This window comes from Oncorhynchus mykiss, chromosome 9 (assembly GCF_057628025.1).
Source record: "Oncorhynchus mykiss isolate SJ-2025 chromosome 9, ASM5762802v1, whole genome shotgun sequence".
NCBI classification, from domain to species: domain Eukaryota; kingdom Metazoa; phylum Chordata; class Actinopteri; order Salmoniformes; family Salmonidae; genus Oncorhynchus; species Oncorhynchus mykiss.
This window is the reverse complement of record NC_143030.1, coordinates 7920106-7946995: the sequence shown is the minus strand read 5'-3', so window position 1 is coordinate 7946995 and position 26890 is coordinate 7920106. Positions and strand designations below refer to the sequence as shown.

General features: G+C 44.7%; 1 protein-coding gene across 1 annotated transcript in view; it reads left to right on the top strand.

Moving 5' to 3' along the window:
- The window catches only part of LOC110511386 (uncharacterized), a 33885-nt gene extending 22137 nt beyond the window's left edge, over positions 1 to 11748 (top strand). The window contains exons 11-23 of the mRNA XM_090185665.1: positions 311 to 454; positions 3458 to 3586; positions 3700 to 3738; positions 4180 to 4308; positions 5087 to 5244; positions 5461 to 6712; positions 7118 to 7245; positions 7361 to 7417; positions 7645 to 9304; positions 10219 to 10315; positions 10628 to 10789; positions 11070 to 11417; positions 11594 to 11748. Coding sequence (XP_090041791.1) covers positions 311 to 454; positions 3458 to 3586; positions 3700 to 3738; positions 4180 to 4308; positions 5087 to 5244; positions 5461 to 6712; positions 7118 to 7245; positions 7361 to 7417; positions 7645 to 9304; positions 10219 to 10315; positions 10628 to 10789; positions 11070 to 11417; positions 11594 to 11661 — 4371 coding nt within the window. The 3' untranslated portion in view covers positions 11662 to 11748. The remainder of the gene's footprint in view (positions 1 to 310; positions 455 to 3457; positions 3587 to 3699; positions 3739 to 4179; positions 4309 to 5086; positions 5245 to 5460; positions 6713 to 7117; positions 7246 to 7360; positions 7418 to 7644; positions 9305 to 10218; positions 10316 to 10627; positions 10790 to 11069; positions 11418 to 11593) is intronic.
- Positions 11749 to 26890: the final 15142 nt, after the last annotated feature.

Sequence of the window (26890 nt, the reverse complement as noted above, 5' to 3'; positions counted from 1 at the left end):
AGCCTTTGTCAGAGCGTGTTCAGCAAGGCAATATGCCAGGTCACTGGAGCAGGGCCCAGGAGGTGTTGAGGTCACGCACCGGGGCCAGATCTCTATCGGAATCTCTGCCGTATGTTTTCAGGCCCTAAATAAAGTCAAATTTGTCCCTGTAATTATAATTTGAAAAAACGTAATTAGGAAATATGTCTTCGGCTCCACGACATTAAAAACAGAGAAACATGAATCACATTATCGGTGACTCTGAACCTGGGTCTATGGGGTCAGAAACAAACTGATCCGTCTTTCTCCCTCTCCTCTTTTCCGTCTTTAGCCTGACATTGCGAATAATAGGTTTGTGAAGATCGAAGGTTTACCAGAAACTGGATATACAGAGGAAGATGTTCTGGCTCTGGTGAAGCCTTACGGATACAAACCTGGACTCTACAACTGTTTCATTCTGCCCAACCAGAGATGGGTAGGTCGGCTGTTTTTCTGTCTGTCCCTGTCTCTCTCTCTGTGTATCTGTCTCTCTGTCTGTCTGTGTGTCTGTCTCTCTGTGTGTCTGTCTCTCTCTGTCTCTGTCAGTCTCTCTGTGTGTCTGTGTCTCTCTTTCTCTCTCTCTCTCTCTCTCTCTCTCTCTCTCTCTCTCTCTCTCTCTCTCTCTCTCTCTCTCTCTCTCTCTCTGTGTCTCTCTCTGTCTCTGTCTCTCTCTCTGTGTCTCTGTCTCTCTCTCTCTCTCTCTCTGTGTCTCTGTCTCTGTCTCTCTCTCTCTCTCTGTCTCTCTCTCTGTGTCTCTGTCTCTCTCTCTCTCTCTCTCTCTCTCTCTCTGTCTCTCTCTCTCTGTGTCTCTGTCTCTGTCTCTGTCTCTCTCTCTCTCTCTCTGTCTCTCTCTGTCTCTCTCTCTGTGTCTCTGTCACTGTCTCTCTCTCTCTCTCTCTCTCTCTCTCTCTCTCTCTCTGTCTCTCTCTCTCTGTCTCTGTCTCTCTGTCTCTGTCTGTCTCTCTCTGTCTGTCTTGGCAAAGACAAGTCAGGGAACATAGGCAACAAAACAAAATTCTGAACAGTTAGTCCTCGGGGTTTTGCCTGCTACATAAGTTATGTTATACTCACTGACATGATTCAAACAGTTTTAGAAACTTCAGAGTGTGTTCTATCCAAATCTATTAATAATATGCATATCTTACATTCTTGGCATGAGTAGCAGGAAGTTGAAATTGGGCACGCTATTTATCCAAAAGTGAAAATGCTGCCCCCTATGCCTTAAGTTAACATGGGTGTTTGTTGTTGTTGTTGATGCAGTACCGTAACATGGGTGTTTGTTGTTGTTGTTGATGCAGTAACGTAACATGGGTGTTTGTTGTTGTTGTTGATGCAGTACCGTAACGTGGGTGTTTGTTGTTGTTGTTGTTGTTGTTGATGCAGTACCGTAACATGGGTGTTTGTTGTTGTTGTTGTTGTTGTTGATGCAGTACCGTAACATGGGTGTTTGTTGTTGTTGTTGATGTAGTACCGTAACGTGGGTGTTTGTTGTTGTTGATGCAGTACTGTAACGTGGGTGTTTGTTGTTGTTGATGCAGTACCGTAACGTGGGTGTTTGTTGTTGTTGTTGTTGATGCAGTACTGTAACGTGGGTGTTTGTTGTTGATGCAGTACCGTAACGTGGGTGTTGTTGTTGATGCAGTACCGTAACGTGGGTGTTTGTTGTTGTTGTTGTTGATGCAGTACTGTAACGTGGGTGTTTGTTGTTGATGCAGTACCGTAACTTGGGTGTTTGTTGTTGTTGATGCAGTACTGTAACGTGGGTGTTTGTTGTTGTTGATGCAGTACCTTAACTTGGGTGTTTGTTGTTGTTGTTGTTGATGCAGTACTGTAACGTGGGTGTTTGTTGTTGTTGTTGATGCAGTACTGTAACGTGGGTGTTTGTTGTTGTTGATGCAGTACCTTAACTTGGGTGTTTGTTGTTGTTGTTGTTGATGCAGTACTGTAACGTGGGTGTTTGTTGTTGTTGTTGATGCAGTACCGTAACGTGGGTGTTTGTTGTTGTCGTTGTTGTTGATGCAGTACCGTAACGTGGGTGTATGTTGTTGTTGTTGTTGATGCAGTACCGTAACGTGGGTGTTTGTTGTTGTTGTTGTTGTTGATGCAGTACCTTAACTTGGGTGTTTGTTGTTGTTGATGCAGTACCGTAACGTGGGTGTTTGTTGTTGTTGATGCAGTACCGTAACGTGGGTGTTTGTTGTTGTCGTTGTTGTTGATGCAGTACCGTAACGTGGGTGTATGTTGTTGTTGTTGTTGATGCAGTACCGTAACGTGGGTGTTTTTGTTGTTGTTGATGCAGTACTGTAACGTGGGTGTTGTTGTTGTTGATGCAGTACCGTAACATGGGTGTTTGTTGTTGTCGTTGTTGTTGTTGATGCAGTACCGTAACGTGGGTGTTTGTTGTTGTTGATGCAGTACCGTAACGTGGGTGTTTGTTGTTGTTGTTGTTGATGCAGTATCGTAACGTGGGTGTTTGTTGTTGTTGTTGATGTTGTTGTTGATGCAGTACCGTAGCGTGGGTGTTTGTTGTTGTTGTTGTTGATGCAGTACCTTAACTTGGGTGTTTGTTGTTGTTGATGCAGTACCGTAATGTGGGTGTTTGTTGTTGTTGTTGTTGATGCAGTACCTTAACTTGGGTGTTTGTTGTTGTTGATGCAGTACCGTAATGTGGGTGTTTGTTGTTGTTGTTGTTGATGCAGTACCTTAACTTGGGTGTTTGTTGTTGTTGATGCAGTACCGTAACGTGGGTGTTTGTTGTTGTTGATGCAGTACCGTAACTTGGGTGTTTGTTGTTGTCGTTGTTGTTGATGCAGTACCGTAACGTGGGTGTATGTTGTTGTTGTTGTTGATGCAGTACCGTAACGTGGGTGTTTGTTGTTGTTGATGCAGTACCGTAACGTGGGTGTTTGTTGTTGTTGATGCAGTACCGTAACGTGGGTGTTTGTTGTTGTTGATGCAGTACCGTAACGTGGGTGTTTGTTGTTGTCGTTGTTTTTGTTGTTGATGCAGTACCGTAACGTGGGTGTTTGTTGTTGTTGTTGATGCAGTACCGTAACGTGGGTGTTTGTTGTTGTTGTTGATGCAGTACCGTAACGTGGGTGTTTGTTGTTGTTGTTGTTGTTGTTGATGCAGTACCGTAACATGGGTGTTTGTTGTTGTTGATGCAGTACCGTAACGTGGGTGTTTGTTGTTGTTGTTGTTGTTGATGCAGTACCGTAATGTGGGTGTTTGTTGTTGTTGTTGTTGATGCAGTACCGTAACGTGGGTGTTTGTTGTTGTTGTTGTTGTTGATACCGTAACGTGGGGGTTTGTTGTTGTTGTTGTTGTTGTTGATGCAGTACCGTAACGTGGGGGTTTGTTGTTGTTGTTGTTGTTGATGCAGTACCGTAACGTGGGTGTTTTGTTGTCGTCGTGATAATGAGTGTATTTGACCCAACAGGCCATAATCCGTATGGAGAGAGAACAGAAGAGCTTTGCTATGTTGACCAACTACACAGAGTCTCCTCCTAAACTACTGGACTGTCCCCTCACCTTCACGCTGACCCGCCCTGATACAAACCTCCTCCAGGTAACACACACACACACACACACACACACACACACACACACACACACACACACACACACACACACACACACACCCAGTCCAGTCATCATAGGTGTCTGTTGTTTCTGTTTCAGGAGGGTGTGTACACCACTCTGAAGGGCCTCACCACTACGGTAAGTTCATAGATTTAACTAGAGAGGTTGTTGTGTCCCCCAAACCATTTATCTTTACTGCTATAATTACGTTGGTAACCAGAGTAGAAAAGCATTGAGGCACCTCGGGGGGGTTGTGGTGTATGGCGATGCGTCGAGCGTAAGAACAGCCCTTAGCTGTGGTATATTGGCCATATAGCACACCCCCATTGGGCCTTATGTCTTAATTAGACCTTGCTTTAATAACCTGTTAATAACCCCTTTATAACCTGTTAATGACCCCTTCATAACCTGTTAATAACCCCTTTATAACCTGTTAATAACTCCTTTATAACCTGTTAGTAACCCCTTTATAACCTGTTAGTAACCCCTTTATAACCTGTTAATAACTCCTTTATAACCTGTTAATAACCCCTTTATAACCTGTTAGTGACCCCTTTATAACCCTCTTTCTGTAAACAGGATCCAACGTTGAAGGAACGTCTTCTGATTGTCAGTAACGTCCCCGCAGGGACTGCAGCAGCCCGGGAGGTTCACGACCTCGTCAAACGCTTCGGCTCCTACCTGGACTCGCTGTCTCTGATCAACAGGGTAGGGAGAGACACCGGGAGGCCTTAGGCAACTGCTTGAAAGTAGCCTGTTGACTTTTGTTCCGATGTGGTTGGAAAGATACGTATTTCTCAGAATGAGAATTAATTACCCAATTCCTTTTTATAAATACATTTTTTTGTTGTTGCTTCTTCCGCTGAAAAGCCAGCGAGCGAAATTCAAAAATATTTTTTAGAAATATGCAACATGTAACTTTCACACATTAACAAGTCTTTAACAATACAGCAAATGAAAGATAAACATCTTGAACCAAAAGAGATGCTGGTTTTATTAACTAGTGGAACTAAAAGAGATGCTGGTTTTATTAACAAGTGGAACTAAAAGAGATGCTGGTTTTATTAACTAGTGGAACTAAAAGAGATGCTGGTTTTATTAACTAGTGGAACTAAAAGAGATGCTGGTTTTATTAACAAGTGGAACCAAAAGAGATGCTGGTTTTATTAACAAGTGGAACCAAAAGAGATGCTGGTTTTATTAACTAGTGGAACTAAAAGAGATGCTGGTTTTATTAACAAGTGGAACTAAACGAGATGCTGGTTTTATTAACAAGTGGAACCAAAAGAGATGCTGGTTTTATTAACTAGTGGAACTAAAAGAGATGCTGGTTTTATTAACAAGTGGAACCAAAAGAGATGCTGGTTTTATTAACTAGTGACTCCGACTGCATTTTTTAAACATTTCTGATTCGTCAGGAGACGACACAGATAACAAATCAGATGAATTGGTTTGTTTAATATATATGTTTCTCTCTCTGTCTCAGATCTATTTTGAGATGGAATCGTCGTCGGTGGCAAAGACCGTGTGTCTTCATTTCCAGAAGTCCCCCAGTGTAGTTCAGAACAACCCTCTGAAGTTCAACTTGCTGTTCAAGGATCAACAGGCACCGCAGCCCCCAGCCCAGAAGACATCTGTTGTCAGGTAAATATCTTAACTCAACCTTTCATTAACCTCCTAGATTTTATCCAATCCAATCATTGTATTAACGTCCTGTTTTCTAACGACATAGGATACAATTAGAGTCCACTGTTTTTCCTCGTCAGGGAACAACTCCTGTCCCATGTGTTCCTCTGGAGACCTTTCGGACTGGGCATGTAAACATCACTTATTTTATAATCTACGTGTTTGTTATTTCAGCACCAAAGCCAAGAAGAAACCAATCAAAGGCAAGAAGCCTGTAGCTAAAGATGTCACAACCCCAGTTAAACCTGTTACTCCCACTACTAAGAGCACCAATGCTACGGTCTCATCCTCTCAGCCTGTTGCTGTGGCGACCAAGCAACCGGGTGACGACGTCATCGTCGCGGAGGCCAAGCAACCAGGAAGTGACGTCGTGGTGATTAATTCCGACGGAAAGGCAACGTTTGCGGAGTCTGGAGAGAAAGAGGGTGGGATTTCCTCGACGAAAGATGGGAAGAAGAAGAATGCTCATCCTCCCAAAGAGGATGGAGGGATGAAAACTGAGGAGGCGGCAAAAGGAAACAAAGAAGACACTGCGACCGTCGACATCGTCGTTTCCGCCTCGTTACCTACGGTTGCCGTGTCCGCTCCCGAGGAAGAGGTCGCCATGGAAACCCAGAGCACCGACGGCGTTGCCTCGACCAATGAGATTGCAGCAGGACCCAAACAGGTCCTAGCTGCGGTCCCACAACAGGGCAGTGATGTCATTGCGTTGGCTAGTGAAACCGTGACGACTGTGGCCACAACAGAACCTCGTCTGATCTCCGCTGTGGAGGGAGCTGATAACGTGGCCCATCCCGTCGACTCTGACACCGTTGCTGCCTTGGTACAGGCACAAACACTGGCTCCCGTCCCGGTAGAGTTAAATGTTGAAGACAAACCTCAGGACTTTCCTCCGGTCACCGAGGAGATCCTCAAGGCCCTGGAGGCAGCGGTGCACCAACACCGTATGGGGAGACTGGCGGAGGAACAGGCTAAACAGGAACACAACCAGGGAGAGGGGATCCAGGCCAAGCCTCTACCCAACCAGGAGAGCCCTGCAGCTGGGGAGACGGCGGAGAGAAAGACCCCGGCTGAGTCAGAAGAGAAGACTGGGGAGAAAGAGACGACAAAGAAAGAGGAGCCACGACCAGCGAAGAAGTCACAGCCGGACAAAAAGACCACCGACACGAAGAAGACACCTTCAGGATCTGGCCAACCAGACCACAAGAAGACCACCGACACGAAGAAGACACCTTCAGGATCTGGCCAACCAGACCACAAGAAGACCACCGACACGAAGAAGACACCTTCAGGATCTGGCCAACCAGACCACAAGAAGACCACCGACACGAAGAAGACACCTTCAGGATCTGGCCAACCAGACCACAAGAAGACCACCGACACGAAGAAGGCACCTTCAGGAGCTGGTCAACCAGACCACAAGAATGTACGTATCATAATAATAATAATGTGAATTTAAGGGACAGATATCATTTAAACCTTGACAGATTTGAATCACTGACAGTCTGATTCATTGCACCTTAGTGTAACCGGTGTGAAATGGCTAGCTAGTTAGCGGTGGTGCGCGCTAATAGTGTTCCAGTCGGTGACGTCATTCGCTCTGAGACTTGGAGTAGTTCTTCCCCTCTGCAAGGGCTGCGGCTTTTGGGGAGCGTTGGGTAACGATGCGTCCAGGGTGGCTGCTTCGAGGGAGCCCATGTAGGGCCAAGGAGAGGGATGGAAGCAATACTGTTACGTTAGCTTCTGCTAATATTTGAATGTATGTATTGTACTCTAATGACTGAGGCAACTCATTATGTATTTGAATGTCTAATAAAATTAATTCATCCAGGGGAAGACCAAGGCTTCCGGAGGGAGAGGCCGGCGCCTCTCCTCAGAAAGGAGAGCAGACCCGACGGCAGCCCCGCCAAGAAGAAGGGGAAGAAGGGGAGGAAAGAAGAGGAAGACGAAAGGAGCAAGGTAGGAGAAGAAGAAAAGCAAGACGTGATGCTGAATGACAATTCTATCTTTTTATGATTTGATTCTATTTCTGAGCGAGAAATGATCCTGGTAAATGTTTCTGTTGGTTCCACAGAGCCTCGGTAGCAGCAGTAAAACGACCCTCTCCTCTAGGAGCAGGTCTAAAGACACGGTGAGCCGACGATGCTTTCCAAACGCCAACATTTCTTTAAAATACCACATTCTGTACAGAATCTATTACCGCTACAGTCTGTTGTAGCAAACTCTCATACATCTGATTTCAAACTACATCTAATTTCAAACTACAGCACTTCTGTTGAACTTGTGGAAGATTTTTGATTTTGATGAATTAATTCTTTGGATTCATCCTTCTCTCTCTCTCTCTTTACCTCAAGCTAGTTGCTACGTGGGAGATGAGTTTACGTCTGACGTCATTCCCGGTGAAGCCAACTCCTTCTATCTGGACCAGTTCAACATGGACCAGTTTGTTACTGTGGACGAGGTGGAAGGGGATGAGGCTGAGAACACCAACCCACCGCAGTCATCCTCATCTTCGTCACACAAGACACAAGATAAGGCCTCGGAAAGGTCAAAACGATTGTCCAAACGCAAGAGGGGTACCCCAGATACCCCATCTCCGAAATCTAGCCTGGAGCACAAGGAGACACCCACGTCCTCCTCCTCTACCCCCCCTGCTCAGAAGACTCCACGAAAAGCCGCAGCAAAAAAGGCGTCAGCTAAACCTCAACCACCTGCCACCTCTGGACGCAAGACCAGGTCATCAGCAGCTGTTATTGTAGCAACCGAAGCGGCAGAAACCCAGGAAGCTGCCGACGACAACACCAGCATAGCCGATACGGAGGCGGAGCCTGTTCCCTTGGAGACTCGGTCTCAGTCGGAAGAGGAAGTCGTAGTGGTCACTAAGGGATGTGACACGGAGGATGTAAAAGAAAGCGATATGGAGACGACCGCTGAAAAACCTCCAGAGCTAGAGGGGAGCGAGGAGACGACCCAGGCTGAAAAAGGTTCCTCGATTCTGGGTACCGAGGCTCAGAATGGAGCCTGTCCCCTGGAGCTTGGTCTGACCCATCCTTCTGCCTCAGCCAAGGAGCGAAACCTTCAGAAGGCCCTGCAACTACAAGAGGTAGAGACGGTGTCGGGTCACCAGGTGCCCCAATCACTTATTGATAAAGTACCTGATGATGATGGTGATTTCCAGATACTCGACGAAGCTGTGGACGATGACACACCTAGAGACGGAGAAGAGGGCAGTCAAGACACTCAAGAACAGTCTGGATCTCTATCTCTGGGTTACCAGGCGCCTGCAGCCTCCGAATCTACTGGTTCCCAGGTGCCTCAAGCTACACTAGAGGAACACGAAGAGATCTCCAACAACGAAGAATCTGCTTTCCAGATCCTCAACTCTCTAGAAGACACTGAAGACAACATGGCCGACTCCTCTCTCGCAGGCCAAGGAGGCCGAAGAGATTCTCTACCCAGAGAGATGGAGGGGTTCCAGATACTAGATTCAGTCGACGATCAGACGGAAACGACCCAAGTTCTGGACAACCATACGACCGACTCTAAATGTCAGGGGGGCTCCAAGCCTCTAAAGGGGGGTAAGAAGACACCCCAAAAGAAGGGGAAAAATGAGCTTAAGAAGGTATCCAAAACTCAAGAGGTGACCAAGACCCCAACAGGAGAGTCCGGGGGGGGTACCCTGAAAAAGAGTAACCTTGTCACCTTGGATGAGGTGAGCGAGGAGGAGGAGGATTACCCAGATGACGCCGCCGAAGAGGAAGAACTTATTAAGAAACAAAAACTGGTGAAGGAGAATCAGCGAGAGAAGGACAGAGGGAAGGAGAGAGAGAAAGGGCGGAGGAGGAGTAGAGAGAAGGAACGGACGAGGGAGGAGGAGAGAGAGGAGAGGGTCGGAGTGGATACTGAGGGCTTGGTGACTTTGGATGAGATCGGAGAGGACGAAGGAGCGGAGGGGCCTTGCCTGGAGCCACACCCCTTCAGCCAGGAGGACGAATCAGGAGACACCTTCAACCCAGAGGTCAGGAAATATCCGCTGCTTGCTTTTGCCGCTCTCTCCTCTCTCTGTCGTCTCTCTCCTCTCTGTCACCTCTCTCTCCCCTCTCTGTCGTCGCTCTCCCCTCTCTGTCGTCTCTCTCTCTCTGTCGTCTCTCTCTCTCTCTGTCGCTCTCTCTCCTCTCTCTGTCGTTTCTCTCCTCTCTCTGTCGTCTCTCTCCTCTCTCTGTCGTCTCTCTCCTCTCTCTGTCGTCTCTCTCCTCTCTCTGTCGTCTCTCTCCTCTCTCTGTCGTCTCTCTCTTCTCTCTCTGTCGTCTCTCTCTTCTCTCTCTGTCGTCTCTCTCTTCTCTCTGTCGTCCCTCTCTTCTCTCTCTGTCGTCTCTCTCCTCTCTCTGTCGTCTCTCTCTCTCTCTGTCGTCTCTCTCCCTCTCTCTGTCGTCTCTCTCCTCTCTCTGTCGCTCTCTCTCTCTCTGTCGTCTCTCTCCTCTTCGTCTCTCTCCTCTCTCTGTCGTCTCTCTCTTCTCTCTCTGTCGTCTCTCTCCTCTCTCTCTGTCGTCTATCCTCTCTCTGTCGTCTCTCTTCTCTCTCTGTCGTCTCTCTCTTCTCTCTCTGTCGTCTCTCTCTTCTCTCTCTGTCGTCTCTCTCCTCTCTCTCTGTCGTCTATCCTCTCTCTGTCGTCTCTCCTCTCTCTGTCGTCTCTCTTCTCTCTCTGTCGTCTCTCCTCTCTCTGTCGTCTCTCTCTTCTCTCTCTCTCGTCTCTCTCCTCTCTCTGTCGTCTCTCTCTTCTCTCTCTGTCGTCTCTCTCCTCTCTCTCTGTCGTCTATCCTCTCTCTGTCGTCTCTCCTCTCTCTGTCGTCTCTCTTCTCTCTGTTGTCTCTCTCTGTTGTCTCTCTCCTCTCCCTTTCTCAGTCACACACCCTTTGACCTTTCTCCTATCAGACTCTGGTAACCATGGATGAGGCTGGAGGTGATGGGGAGGATGATGAGCAGAACAAGAGTCCTGAACCAGCGCAGAACCAGCAAGCTGACCACACAGGTCTGTCTATCAGAGACAGACAGGGGGGCAGGGTAATCTGGACAGAAGCTGGGGGGTGTATGGGGACATAAGGGTGGGGGGGTGTATCGGGACAGAAGGGGCGGGGGTGGGGTGTATCGGGACAGGAGGGGGGGGGGGGTGTATTGGGACAGAAGGGTGGGGGTGTATCGGGACAGAAGGGTGGGGGGGTGTATCGGGACAGAAGGCTGGGGGTGTATCGGTACAGAAAGGGGGGTGTATCGGGACAGAAAGGGGGGTGGACGTGGACAGTAGGGGAGTCCTCTCGTCCTCTAAACCATTTCTCTCCTCTAGCTGATGCTACAGGGTCTCCTGGTGCAGAGGACGACGGCAGGGGCATGGAGGAAATCAGGAGAATGGACTTTGTGACCGTGGATGAAGTGGGAGAGGAGGAGGAGGAGGCTGTTACCACAAGGAGAGGAGCCAGGGGGAGGAAGAGGGCCCGACAGACCTCTGGTAAGATAGAGGGACACACACACACACACACTCGGAGACACACACACACCCTCGGAGACACACACACACCCTCGGAGACACACACACACCCTCGGAGACACACACACACCCTCGGAGACACTCACACACACTCGGAGACACTCACACACACTCGGAGACACTCACACTCGGAGACACTCACACTCGGAGACACTCACACTCGGAGACACACACACTCGGAGACACACAGGATTTGAGTTATAATGTTGCAGCTGTATTTCTTCATCTTCTCTCATCACAGCCAGGAAACCAGTGAAGGTGAAGAAGGTGAGCGTCAAAGACAAGGAAGAGGAGGAGCCTCGGGCAGATACGACTCCTCCCACTGACACAGCTTCCGTTGACGCTCCCTCCTCATTGCTCCAAGTCGCTGTGACCTCAGAGGTGGACGCCCAACCAGCTGCCTCGGTCCCAGACCTCCAGGAGAAAGAGAGGAAGGCTGATACCCCGGCAGACCAACCCAGCCTGGAGGCCTCCTCAGCAGGGCAGGAGAGGCAGACGGACCCCCCTGAGAACCAGAGTCTGGAGGGGAAACAGGAGACGACAGATATCAGTGCTGGAAAGACTTGGACTGACTCCACGACACCACAAGGTAGAGAGAGAACGACATCAGATGTTCAGTAGTTCATGAGACACCAGTCAGCCTCGTAGTGTCACTGAGGCGTCTCATTCCTGTGGAGGAGTTTTATTTTTAAATCGAATGTCTCATCTTTTTCAAATGTGACCACAGACTGAGTCATTTTTCCTTGGCTGGTATCTGTATTCCAGGCGGTATGAATATCAGGTCGTCCCCGGATGTCCCTAATGGCCACGTGGTCATGAAGACGTGTGTTTGATAGGAACGTAATGACATGATATCTGGACTCTGTTCTTGCTGCCAAATTAATCTGTTTTCTCCCTTCGCCTTTGTTCTTCCTGACTCCCTCTCTCTCTCTCTCTCTCATCTCCACATCTCTATCTCTCTCTCTCTCCACATCTCTCTCGCTCTCTCTCTCTCTCTCTCTCTCTCTCCCTCTCTCCACATCTCTCTCTCTCCACATCTCTCTCTCCACATCTCTCTCTCTCTCTCTCGCTCTCTCTCTCTCGCTCTCTCGCTCGCTCTCTCTCCCTCTCTCTCTCTCCCTCTCTCTCTCTCTCTCTCTCCACATCTCTCTCTCTCTCTCATCTCCACATCTCTCTATCTCTCTCGCTCTCTCTCCACATCTCTCTCTCTCTCCACATCTCTCTCTCTCCACATCTCTCTCTCTCTCTCCACATCTCTCTCTCTCTCTCCACATCTCTCTCATCTCCACACATCTCACCTCCACATCTCTCTCTCTCTCCACTCTCTCTCTCCACATCTCTCTCTCCACATCTCTCATCTCCACATCTCTCTCTCTCCACATCTCTTTCTCTCTCTCTCTCTCCATATCTCTCTCTCTCTCACTCCCATCTCCACATCTCTCTCTCTCTACATCTCTCTCTCTCCACATCTCTCTCTCTCACATTCCCTCTCTCTCCACATCTCTCTCTCTCTCTCCACATCTCTCTCTCTCTCCACATCTCTCTCATCTCCACATCTCTCTTCTCCGACATCCCTCTCTCTCTCTCTCCACATCTCCTCCTCTCACATCTCTCTCTCTCTCTCTCTTGCTCTCTCGCTCTCTCTCGCTCTCTCTCGCTCTCTCTCTCTCTCTGCCTCTCTAGAAGACAGTGAACAGAGAAGAGAGGAGGAAGATAGGAGCTGAATTAAAACGTTGTCGTTCTGAGTCTCCTCTGATCACAGACTTCAAACTGCCTCCCTTCAGCCCTCACAACCCTATAGGTGATACTGACAGACTCACACCCCTTCAGAGACACACATACAGACCATTTCTCATCAGGTTTAACTGACCCGCCTCCCTTTCTCTCTCCTCTCCAGGCCAGGACTTTGTGGTTCCTAAGACAGGGTTCTCTTAAGTTGTGTTCTCTGTTCTACGGGAGCGAACACACAGCCAAGAAGACCCACTGCAGCAGTCTGCAACACTATCAGAACATGCAGGTATCAACATCACTATACCAGTTAGTTGGGGGGTCGGACCGACGGGGGGGTGGGGGAGGTGGCCGGACTGACGGGGTGGGGGGGGGGAAGTAGGCCGGACTGACGCGTGGGGGGGGGGGGGGGGGGGGGGGCGGACTGACGCGTGGGGGGGGGAGAGGCCGGACCGACGGGTGGGGGGGAGGAGGAGAGGAGGCCCGGGTGGGGTGGAGGAGAGGCCGGATCGACGGGTGGGGGGGGGAGAGGCCGGACCGACGGGTGGGGGGGGACGCAGCCAAGGAGAATAATCTAAATTAGAGGTATATTTTTAGACCTGTTAGTTTGATACATTGGAATTGACTGGTTTCATTATTAGGCCTGTAAATAACCAGTTCTGTAGGACAACTAACAATGATAATAACCTCTACCTTTCACCACCCTCTCTCTCTCTATCCCCCCCTCTCTCTCTTTCTCTCCCCCTCTCTTTCTCTCCCCTTCTCTCTCTTTCTCTCCCCCTCTCTCTCTCTCTCTCTCTCTTTCTCTCTTTCTCCCTTCCCTCTTTCTCTCCCCCTCTCTCTTTCTCTCCCCCTCTCTTTCTCTCCCCCTCTCTTTCTCCCCCTCCCTATTTCTCTCCCCTCTCTCTCTCTCTCTCTCCCACTCTCTCTTTCTCTCCCTCTTTCTCTCCCCTCTCTCTTTCTCTCTCCGCCTCTCTCTTTCTCTCTCTACCCCCCCTCTCTCTCTCTCTCTCTTTCTCTCTCCCCCTCTCTCTCTCTCCCCCTCTCTTTCTCTCCCCCTCTCTCTTTCTCTATCCCCTCTCTCTTTCTCTCTCCCTTTCTCTCCCCCTCTCTCTTTCTCTCCACCTCCCTCTCTCTCTCCCTCTCTCTTTCTCTCTCTACCCCTCTCCCTCCCTCTCTCTTTCTCTCCCCCTCTCTCTTTCTCTATCCCCCTCTCTGTTTCTCTATCCCCCTCTCTCTCTCTCTCTCTATCCCCCTCTCTCTCTCCCTCTCTCTCTTTCTCTCTCCAGAAATATTACCTGGAAGGAAGTACCGTCTCCAAATGACCCCCTTGACCCTGGATGTTTCCCAAATGGCACCCTATCCCCTACATAGTGCACTACTTTAGACCAGAGCCCCGTAGTGCTGCCATTTGACTCCCAACTCAATCAATCTATATTTTCTAATTTGTTTGTCTGAAACAACTGTAAGTCTGGTCATAATACGACACTCTATGGGGAGACAGAGGATCTGAGTACAGGAGTGTTGATCCAGGATCAGTCCCCCCCCCAGTCCATATAGTTATAGATCAGTCCCCCCCCCCCCCAAGTCCATATAGTTATAGATCAGTCCCCCCCGCCAGTCCATATAGTTATAGATCAGTACCCCCCCCCCCCAGTCCATATAGTTATAGATCAGTCCCCCCCGCCAGTCCATATAGTTATAGATCAGTACCCCCCCCCCCCCCCAGTCCATATAGTTATAGATCAGTCCCCCCCCAGTCCATGTAGTTATAGATCAGTCCCCCCCGCCAGTCCATATAGTTATAGATCAGTCCCCCCCCCCAGTCCATATAGTTATAGATCAGTCCATATAGTTATGATCTTACAGGCTGATCCAGGATCAGTCCTCCTCCTCTGAAAGGCTTTGTGAATATGGGCCCCAAAGTATCAAAACAGTTTCATGGTTTGTGTTTTTTGTGGGGGGGGGGGTGTATTTGGATGTCTGTTTTAATTTAAGAAGCGTGGTCATGTTTTGGAGGATGCACAACTTTGACCTTCGACCTCCCGTTGGTTGAGTTGCAGCGATGACACAAGATTGAACTTGGGGAGAAAAAGGGGGATTTAAAAAAAATGTATTATAACACCATTTGTCTTTACGCCGTCATTTATAAATTGATGTGTGCTAGATAAAAAGGTATGTGCTAGATAAACAGGTATGTGCTAGATAAACAGGTATGTGCTAGATAAACAGGTATGTGCTAGATAAAAAGGTATGTGCTAGATAAACAGGTATGTGCTAGATAAACAGGTATGTGCTAGATAAACAGGTATGTGCTAGATAAAAAGGTATGTGCTAGATAAACAGGTATGTGCTAGATAAACAGGTATGTGCTAGATAAACAGGTATGTGCTAGATAAACAGGTATGTGCTAGATAAACAGGTATGTGCTAGATAAACAGGTATGTGCTAGATAAACAGGTATGTGCTAGATAAACAGGTATGTGCTAGATAAACAGGTACGTGCTAGATAAACAGGTATGTGCTAGATAAACAGGTATGTGCTAGATAAACAGGTATGTGCTAGATAAACAGGTATGTGCTAGATAAACAGGTATGTGCTAGATAAACAGGTATGTGCTAGATAAACAGGTATGTGCTAGATAAAACGGGTAAGGGAATTGTAAATATCAATGACAATAGTTTCAGATCTATTTGACCTTATAATCGCTGGAGACGAATGTGAAGCCAGTCATAATGGCAGCAAACTGATTCATATAACTGATTCAGTCATAATGGCAGCAAACTGATTCATATAACTAATTCAGTCATAATGGCAGCAAACTGATTCATATAACTGATTCATATAACTGATTCGGTCATAATGGCAGCAAACTGATTCATATAACTGATTCAGTCATAATGGCAGCAAACTGATTCATATAACTGATTCAGTCATAATGGCAGCAAACTGATCCAGTCATAATGGCAGCAAACTGATTCATATAACTGATTCAGTCATAATGGCAGCAAACTGATTCATATAACTGATTCATATAACTGAGTCATATAACTGATTCAGTCATAATGGCAGCAAACTGATTCATATAACTGATTCAGTCATAATGGCAGCAAACTGATTCAGTCATAATGGCAGCAAACTGATTCATATAACTGATTCAGTCATAATGGCAGCAAACTGATTCAGTCATAATGGCAGCAAACTGATTCATATAACTGATTCAGTCATAATGGCAGCAAACTGATTCATATAACTGATTCAGTCATAATGGCAGCAAACTGATTCATATAACTGATTCAGTCATAATGGCAGCAAACTGATTCATATAACTGATTCAGTCATAATGGCAGCAAACTGATTCATATAACTGATTCAGTCATAATGGCAGCAAACTGATTCATATAACTGATTCAGTCATAATGGCAGCAAACTGATTCATATAACTGATTCAGTCATAATGGCAGCAAACTGATTCATATAACTGATTCAGTCATAATGGCAGCAAACTGATTCATATCGCCATATCAAATTTTCCCACAGTAAAGTTTATGAAGTGATGTGCCATTATGCAGAATTTTAAGTTGTACGACCTTTGATCTTACAGAGATGGGTTACTGTCAAATGTATTAATTATAGGCTACTTTCTCGTTTCCTATTTCTATCGTGTTAAATATTAGCCACTCTCCGTATCTTTCTTCTGTGCAAAAAAACAACGTAAAACGTTTAAAAAAAAAGTTTTTTATGATTCAGAAATACTTTCCTATATCAGAATATTTTTTAAATCGTAACAAATTGGTACCGTATACTACGTAGATAGTTCTTTCATTGAGCCCAAATATTCTGAGCCTTGAACATTGAATGGATAAAAATTCCCAAGAGAAAATCTTTTGGTGAGAAAGTGGGGTGAATTTTCAGCTTTATAATTAAATGTATTCAACCCTCGGAAGGGAGCCACGCCTCCAAAACACCTGTTACACACCTGCAGTCAGGTAAGACTGAATACCAACTACTGACAAGTGCATAGGGAAGGTGTAATGTCCAAAGTTGGAACGCGGCCCATAGAGCAGGGTTGGCCCCACCCCTCTCCTTTTGGCCCAACCCTCTCCTTTTGGCCCCACCCTCTCCTTTTGGCCCCAACCCTCTCCTTTTGGCCCCACCCTCTCCTTTTGGCCCCACCCTCTCCTTTTGGCCCCACCCTCTAATTTTGGCCCCACCCTCTCCTTTTGGCCCACCCTCTCCTTTTGGCCCCACCCTCTCCTGTTCACAGTGAACAGTGAAGTAATTATAGTTCAACTGTGTAGAATTGTGTCGACAATAGCTATGTTTAGCTAGTCGGGAGAATTGTTATTGTGTGTGTTGTGCCGGACTAAGGATAAGACTGGTAATGTTCAGAGGGTAGAGCGCGATACACGATGGCTACGGTGCTGAAACTTCAAGCCAAAGTACATTTCACTAAAACCCTTGTTTTGGAATCATTCGAAATCCATAAGATTTCAAAAACATCCAATCAAATGGTTTTTTTATATAAAACTGCAAAATTTGAACGCGACTTCCTCATCTTGTCACGTTTCCTTCATCCAATCTGATCTCAAAATACTGGACAGGAGAATACTGCCTCGTGGTCGTTGGACGTGACGAGGAAGTCATTTTACACTACTTAGATGTACCCTCGTGTCTCATCCGCCAATCAGGTCAATCAATCTGTGCCACTTACCATGGGCAGATGTCTCGAAGGTTTGTACCGATGCTGTTCTTCGGCCACGTTCCAGGCTGATTACATCACAGAAGATCCAGCAGAAGAAGAAGAAGCCAAGAAGCCAGAGCTAAATGTGTAATAGCCTATCAGCGAATCAGATGCCCGACAGGAAACCATGATGTGACCAATGTACGGTATATAAACGTACACATTTTCTAGCATCATAAATTGCAAACCGCAGACAGGACAGGTAAAACACGAATTCCTCAGTTTGCTCCAATGGGTTGCAGCTGGTGTGACCTCCGCTGTCTTGGGTAAGTAGCTAACTATATAAAGACACTGGATCTCCAAGGTGCTGCTTCACCAAAAAACAAATGTTCTTCTTTACAGGTGCTGTGTACATTAATAACTGTCCCAGTGAAGGTGCTGTGTACATTAATAACTACCCAGTGAAGGTGTACATTAATAACTGTCCCAGTGAAGGTGTACATTAATAACTACCCAGTGAAGGTGTACATTAATAACTACCCAGTGAAGGTGTACATTAATAACTGTCCCAGTGAAGGTGTACATTAATAACTACCCAGTGAAGGTGTACATTAATAACTGTCCCAGTGAAGGTGTACATTAATAACTACCCAGTGAAGGTGTACATTAATAACTACCCAGTGAAGGTGTACATTAATACCTACCCAGTGAAGGTGTACATTAATAACTACCCAGTGAAGGTGTACATTAATAACTACCCAGTGAAGGTGTACATTAATAACTACCCAGTGAAGGTGTACATTAATAACTGTCCCAGTGAAGGTGTACATTAATAACTACCCAGTGAAGGTGTACATTAATAACTGTCCCAGTGAAGGTGTGCATTAATAACTGTCCCAGTGAAGGTGTACATTAATAACTACCCAGTGAAGGTGTGCATTAATAACTACCCAGTGAAGGTGTACATTAATAACTGTCCCAGTGAAGGTGTACATTAATAACTACCCAGTGAAGGTGTACATTAATAACTACCCAGTGAAGGTGTACATTAATAACTACCCAGTGAAGGTGTGCATTAATAACTACCCAGTGAAGGTGTACATTAATAACTACCCAGTGAAGGTGTACATTAATAACTGTCCCAGTGAACCGTGTCATCCCACATGATCATTTTCAGATCTTTCGGCTTCCTCCTGTATTCTCCTCCTGTATCCTTCTCCTGTATCTTCCTCCTGTATCCTCCTCCTGTAATCTCCTGCTGCGAGGGCCGTGGGTGTTTATCATACTAGCGTGCTCCGTCTCTAAGGCTCCGAGTGCGTTCCCAGAGGACGAGAGTGGAGAGAACGCGTAACACGGCACACTCCTTTGACCTTTTAGAGGAAATTGCGTCGTCAACATGTTGGTTGCTCATCTATGCCGGACTTTTCCTTGGATCACCACTACCCACAATAACTAATGTTATTAACTAATGTTGTTAAACATTTGTAGACCTGAACATCTGATTAAGTTTAATATGGTCACTAACATTCATCTGGACTTCCTGATTGTAAAGAGAAAGGAGACGGAAGGTTCTGGAGATGATGAAGAAAGAGAAAGGCTGTAAATCATAGATCAAGTCATTAATAAAAATATCCTCCTGCCTGACAATCAGGAAAAAAAAACACATTAAGGGAAAACGAACCACTGATGCCCTATAAAGTTACCCTAAACATGGGTGATTTACTCTCACCTTTTGGAGTTGAAAACTAAATGAAAAACCATGGTAAACAAATAAACACAACTGGGTGAACATAACCTGTGGCAAAATCACATACTAAAAATCACATTCTAAAATCACTTACCAAAATCACATTCTAAAATCACATTCTAAAATCACATTCTAAAATCACTTACCAAAATCACATTCTAAAAATCACTTACCAAAATCACATTCTAAAATCATTTACCAAAATCACATTCTAAAATCACTTACCAAAATCACATTCTAAAATCACTTACCAAAATCACATTCTAAAAATCACTTACCAAAATCACATTCTAAAAATCACATTCTAAAATCACTTACCAAAATCACATTCTAAAAATCACTTACCAAAATCACATTCTAAAATCACATTCTAAAATCACATTCTAAAATCACATTCCAAAATCACATTCTAAAATCACATTCCAAAATCAAATAAACTGAAAACAAAATGTGTCAACGGTAATAAAATGGAAAAAACGTTGCTGTAGAAACGAAACAACTACAGCGGGTTAAGCCGATTTAGATGGGGAAATAAGAACCATCACATGTAAAAATCTGATTGTATTGGTCGCGAACACAGATATCTGGCATGCATGCGTATGTTATTGGGGGTGTAGTGAAATGCTTGGCCACTAGATGGAGGCATAGCTCAAGTATTGGGCCATTGACTCTCCTGTTGGCTGATTCGAGATTGAGAGAGAGAGGGAGACAGAGAGAGACAGACCACAAATACAAATTCCATCTAGACACCGTTGCCCTAGAGCACACACGATACTATACATGCCTCGGCCTAAACATCAGCGCCACACGTAACTTCCACAAAGCTGTGAACGATCTGAGAGACTCTTCCCTGCCACTTCCACACTATTTGCACACAATAGGACATTTGGAATGTCTGTATTCTTTTGGAACTGTTGTGAGTGTAATGTTTGCTGTTCATTTTTGTTTATTTCACTTTTGTTTATTATCTATTTCACTTGTTTTGGCAACGTAAACATATGTTTCCCATGCCAATAAAGCCCCTTGAATTGACATTCATATTGAACTGAGAGGAAGGGAGAAGAGAGCAGAGGGTTTTCATTCAAGTGTTTTTCTTTATTTTCACTATTTTTATTTACATTTTTTACAAGTCAAAGGGTGGCTACTTTGAAGATTCTCAAATATAAAATATATTTTGTTTTGTTTAACGCTTTTTTTGGTTACTACGTGATTCCATATGTTTTGATGTCTTCACTGTTATACAATCTAGAAAAGACTAAAGATAAATAAATAAAAACCTTGGATGAGAACGTAGGTGTGTCCAAACTTTGACTGGTACATTGTTTTACTACTTAATCCCTAATTCAAAATTTAAAAACTCGCACGTTGTGTTAGTTAATCCAAGTTTATCATTTTAAAAGGCTAATTGATCTTTAGAAATCTCTTTTAAGTTATGTTAGCACAGCTGAAAACTGTTGTTCTGATTAAAGAAGCAATAAAACTGACCTTCTTTAGACTAGTTGAGTATCTGGAGCATCAGTGTTTGTTGGTTTGATTACAGGCTCATAATGGCCAGAAACAAAGGCCTTTATTCTGAAACTCATCAGTCTATTCTTGTTCTGATAAATTAAGGCTATTCCATGCGAGAAATTGCCAAGAAACTGAAGATCTCGTACAACGCTGTGTACTACTCCCTTCACAGAACAGCGCAAACTGGCTCTAACCAGAATTGAAAGAGGAGTGGGAGGCCCCGGTGCACAACTGAGCAAGAGGACAAGTACATTAGAGTGTCTAGTTTGAGAAACAGACATGTTGGACTATCCAACGCTGGTCTGACAAATCGGAATACACGCTTCAAGATCGTTTTGATCAAGAGTACTGAGATATGTTTCCGGGTAGCCTCAGAGAATAACATCGATGTCTACGCTGATTCGGTGACTGAGTTTATACGGAAGTGTTTAGGAGATTTATGTACCGACTGTGACTATAAAAACCAACCATAACCAGAAACCGTGGATAGATGGCAGCATTTGTGCAAAACTGAAAGTGCCTACCATCACAGGGTTCCCGAGTGGCTCAGTTGTCTAAGACACTGCATCTCAGTGTAAAAGGCGTCACTGCAGTACCTGGTTCAAATCCAGGCTGTATCACATCCGGCTGTGATTGGCACCATAGGGGGGAGCACAATTGGCCCAGCGTCATCTGGGTTTGGCCAGAGTAGGCCGTCATTATAAATAAGAATGTGTTCTTAACTGACTTGCCTGGTTAAATAAAAAATGTAAACATGGTGACTGGGAATATGACAGAAGACAAACAGAGTATCATTCCCTCCGTCAAACAAGCAAAATGTATTGTCATGTATTGTCATGTATTGTCATGTCTTTACTATCATTAACAGAATACTTTTTTTTAATCAAATAACTCTCTGTATTGCACGATCAATCATGTAACTGTAATTAACTAGGAAGTTGGGGCACCAAGGAAAATATTCAGATTACAAAGTTATAATTTCCCAATATAACCTTTCAGATATTTTCATATCTGATCCATAGTCTTCTGATTAATTAATTATTTATTTTACCTCACGTTAGTCTCATTCCAAACGTCGTAAATTGTTGGTTATCTGCACGAACCCAGTCTTCACTATGACTCATCCATACATCAATTGTCTTAAATCATTTATTTATTAACTAACTAAACAATCACAGAAGTGCACACACAAACAAACAAAGTAAATATGGTTACAAGAAATGATAGGAGAATGTGCCCCTAGTGGGCTAAACCGGCACGGCGGCTTGTTAGACAAAAGGGGAAGTGGGGGTCGACTAAGAAGTCACTACAGAGTGATAATTATAACAATTAAAATGCTAATCCTTTGCACATGAACGCTCACTCATTCGGGAACAATTGCAATCAATATATATATATTTACACTCAGTGTGTCGTCTTGATGGCTGGTGAAAAGTTTGTTTCTTTTGTAGAATTGTCCGTCTCTCTCTGTCTGTCGTGGTTAGAGTGGATAGTTCAGAGCGGCATTCATTCATGTTGTTATAGAATGGATGTTTCGGCGGTTGTCGTTCTTCGCGTTCAATGATACTGAATTCCTAGCTGCAGACTAGTAATTAATATCAAAGACTTGTTCTTATTCTGTCGGTATCGATAGTCTAAGAGTTTAACCACGTGGCATGGTTAAAAGATTCAGCAATGGTCTACAACCTTTGTCCTCTCGTGATTGAGAGAAACATGGTCTAGTGAGAACTTCTCAAGGTGGGGTTTTATTCGGAATTGCAGAAAAGGGGCTGTCCCAGGATGCCCGACCCTAACTGGGCTCATGGGCGGTCCTCTGATTTAGTTCAACTCAAAAGGGAATTGGAGTTTCCTTCATTAAACAGTCCAAAATCACATTACACAATTTTACAAACAGTATCATACTCACTCATTCATCGTATACAACAATTAGATGTAAACCTCATATCTGAGGCTATTATATAAACAGCGTTATGGTAATGTGGCTGCACCGTCTCCCATGAGCCTCACCAAAATGTAACAAACAGACCAGTTCATAGCTGGATTCTTCACCGATCTTTTATACCTTCTCCGGAACATAAATGTTGTTCGGACCTCAAGTTCTGTGAGGGGGAAGAAATTCCTTTGTTCTCTATGAAACTTCACTCTGTCGTTATACTGTGTGGACATGAGGCAGGGTCTTCTCCTCAGGAATTTACGACCTCTCTCTGACCACAGCAGCCTAGTTGAAGGAGGCAGGGAGAGGGGGATGGGGCTTGCTGTACCCAAAGAGGGCAACGTCATGACAGTATAGAGACAAAGTGGAGTGGGCAATTCAGACATGAGACGTACACCAAGTTTGTGGTCACTTAGAAATGTCCTTGTTTTTGAAAGAAAAGCCATTTTCTTGCACTTTAAAATAACATCAAAGTGATCAGAAATACAGTGTAGACATTGTTAATGTTGTAAATGACTATTGCTGCTCACAAGTCCTCAACTGGAAGCTTCATTAAATAACATCTGCTAACCATGTGACCAATAACATCTGCTAACCATGTGACCAATAACATCTGCTAACCATGTGACCAATAACATCTGCTAACCATGTGACCATTAACATCTGCTAACCATGTGACCAATAACATCTGCTAACCATGTGACCATTAACATCTGCTAACCATGTGACCAATAACATCTGCTAACCATGTGACCAATAACATCTGCTAATCATGTGACCATTAACATCTGCTAACCATGTGACCAATAACATCTGCTAACCATGTGACCAATAACATCTGCTAACCATGTGACCATTAAGATTTGATTTGATTTGATTTGGAATGTACATCCCTCATTCACAGTTTGTTGGCGTCATCTCATCTCTAGTATGATAAGATGAGTGTGTGTGTGTGTGTGTGTGTGTGTGTGCGTGTGTGTGTTTCATCTCTAGTATGATAAGATGAGTATGTGTGTGTGTGTGTGTGCGTGTGCATGCGTGTGTGTGTGAGTGTGTCATCTCTAGTATTTCAATGTATTGGAGTCTGTGGACTCTCTCTCACCTCAACAAACACATCTCTATGAATAATTTCCCATAATACACAGCATCACTTGGACAACAGAATGAAAATAATAACATTATTCAACAAGCCCCTGTTACTACTACACACACACACACACAGAGACACACACAGACACACACACAGAGACACACACAGACACACACACACACACAAACCTTATCACAGGCCGCTGGTTTATTTTTCATTCTGTGGAGCTGTAATCTCTAGAAATAAAACTGGAAGTGTAATATTGATCGTTTTACAATTGCAATCTTCACATGGCTTTATCTCCGCCTCTCTTTCTTCTCAATCTACTCTCCCTCTTCTCTCTCTCTCTCTCCCCCAATTCTCTCTCTCGCTCTGTTCGTCTCTCTTTCTTCTCAATCTACTCTCCCTCTTCTCTCTCTCTCTCTCTCTCCCCCAATTCTCTCTCTCGCTCTGTTCGTCTCTCTTTCTTCTCAATCTACTCTCCCTCTTCTCTCTCTCTCTCCCCCAATTCTCTCTCTCGCTCTGTTCGTCTCTCTTTCTTCTCAATCTACTCTCCCTCTTCTCTCTCTCTCTCTCTCTCCCCCAATTCTCTCTCTCGCTCTGTTCGTCTCTTTCTTCTCAATCTACTCTCCCTCTTCTCTCTCTCTCCCCCAATTCTCTCTCTCGCTCTGTTCGTCTCTCTTTCTTCTCAATCTACTCTCCCTCTTCTCTCTCTCTCTCCCCCAATTCTCTCTCTCGCTCTGTTCGTCTCTCTTTCTTCTCAATCTACTCTCCCTCTTCTCTCTCTCTCTCTCTCTCCCCCAATTCTCTCTCTCGCTCTGTTCGTCTCTCTTTCTTCTCAATCTACTCTCCCTCTTCTCTCTCTCTCTCTCTCTCCCCAATTCTCTCTCTCGCTCTGTTCGTCTCTCTTTCTTCTCAATCTACTCTCCCTCTTCTCTCTCTCTCTCCCCCAATTCTCTCTCTCGCTCTGTTCGTCTCTCTTTCTTCTCAATCTACTCTCCCTCTTCTCTCTCTCTCTCCCCCAATTCTCTCTCTCGCTCTGTTCGTCTCTCTTTCTTCTCAATCTACTCTCCCTCTTCTCTCTCTCTCTCCCCCAATTCTTTCTCTCGCTCTGTTCATCTCTCTTTCTTCTCAATCTACTCTCCCTCTTCTCTCTCTCTCTCCCCCAATTCTCTCTCTCGCTCTGTTCATCTCTCTTTCTGTCACACTCTCCATTTCAATGTTCAATTCGAAGATGTTTCCCAATAAAGCCCTATGTTTACATTACCTAAGCGGAGTGGAATAGACAAGAAACAAAAGGGAAATAAACAATCAGAAATAAACAGTAAACAAATGTTTTTGAATTTTTTTAAAACCTAGCAAGTTGCACAAGTTGGGCCAGTAACCCAAAAGGTTGCTGGATTGAATCCCTGAGCTGAGAAGGTAAAAATCTGTCGTTCTGCCCCAACCAAAAGGTTGCTGGATTGAATCCCTGAGCTGAGAAGGTAAAAATCTGTCGTTCTGCCCCTGAGCAAGGCAGTTAACCCACTGTTCCCTGGGTGCTGTGGAGGTTGATTAAGGCAACCCCCCGCACTCAGGTCTGTCATACGGTATTTTGGCAAGAAGCCGATTTGACATTTGCTGAGGACATTTGTTTTCGCTGAGGAAATGTACGAGTCTGCTGTTGGTGATAATGCAGATGATTTTTCCAAGGTTGCTGTTGACGCATATCTCACAGTAGTTATCGGGGTCAAATTTGTCTCCACTTTTGTGGATTGGAGTTACCAGACTTTGGTTCCAAATATTGGGGAAGATGCCAGAGCTGAGGATGATGTTATTGAGTTTTAGTATAGCCAATTGGAATTTGTTGTCTGTATATTTGATAATTTCATTTAGGATACCATCAACACCACAGGCCTTTTTGGGTTGGAGGGTTTGTATTTTGTCCTGTAGTTCATTCAAGGTAATTGGAGAATCCAGTGGGTTCTGGTCTTTAATAGTTGATTCTAAGATCTGTATTTGATCATGTATATGTTTTTTTCTGTTTGTTCTTTGTTATAAAAAAAAGACTGAAGAAGTGGTTTATCTATACATCTATACATCTCTGTTTTGGATAACTCTTCATGTTGAGGTTTGTTTAGTCAGTTCCAATTTTCCCAGAAGTGATTGGATTCAATGGATTCTTCAATCACAATTATGTGTTTCTCTTTTTCTCCTTCTGTTCACCAATAATGTCAAAACACTTAAAACACTGTGTCTCTCTCTCTCTCCCTGTATCTCTCTCTCTCTCTCCCTCTCTCTCCCTCTCCCTGTCTCTCTCTCTCTCTCGCTCTCTCTCTCTCTCTCTCTCTCTCTCTCTCTCTCCCTGTATCTCTCTCTCCCTCTCTCTCTCTCTCGCTCTCTCCCTGTATCTCTCTCTCTCTCTCTCTCTCTCTCTCTCTCCCTGTCTCTCTCTCTCTCTCTCCCTGTCTCTCTCTCTCTCTCTCTCCCTGTCTCTCTCTCTCTCTCTCCCTGTCTCTCTCTCTCTCTCCCTGTCTCTCTCTCTCTCTCTCCCTCTCCTGTTGGTTGTGAATTCAACGTGACATCACAGAGAGCAGTAAAGGACATCACACAGTGAATAATATTCGGTTGTTAATTTATAAATCAAGATGTGCCGGAACAAAAAAGTGAGCGTGGGGGGACCTGGGGAGTTCTGAGGTACTGGAACGCATCATATACAGTGGGGCCAAAAGTATTTAGTCAGCCACCAATTGTGCAAGTTCTCCCACTTAAAAATATGAGAGAGGCCTGTAATTGTCATCATAGGTACACTTCAACTATGACAGACAAAATCAGAAAAAAAATCGGGAAAATCACATTGTAGGATTTTTTATGAATTTATTTGCAAATTATGGTGGAAAATAAGTATTTGGTCAATAACAAAAGTTTATCTCAATACTTTGTTATATACCCTTTGTTGGCAATGACAGAGGTCAAACGTTTTCTGTAAGTCTTCACAAGGTTTTCACGCACTGTTGCTGGTATTTTGGCCCATTCCTCCATGCAGATCTCCTCTAGAGCAGTGATGTTTTGGGGCTGTTGCATAAAACAGTAGAGGCACTTTGCATTTTTTGTCTTTTTATTAACCAAACAAATTGATTCAAATGTATTTTATAAAAGTTTAAAAAACATCAGATGTCACCAATACACTTGTATAATTCTAAAACTAATATAATTCACTTATTCCATAACCTAAACCCCAAACAGGAAGCAATGCAGATGTCATGTCATTCTATGTCATTCTACATGACTGGATGCTTTTTGCAGAATCGTATTTAATGATTGAAATTACAAGTTGCTACTTTTGACACTGAGAATCTGAGGTCAATGAAAATCAATGAAAATGACCTTG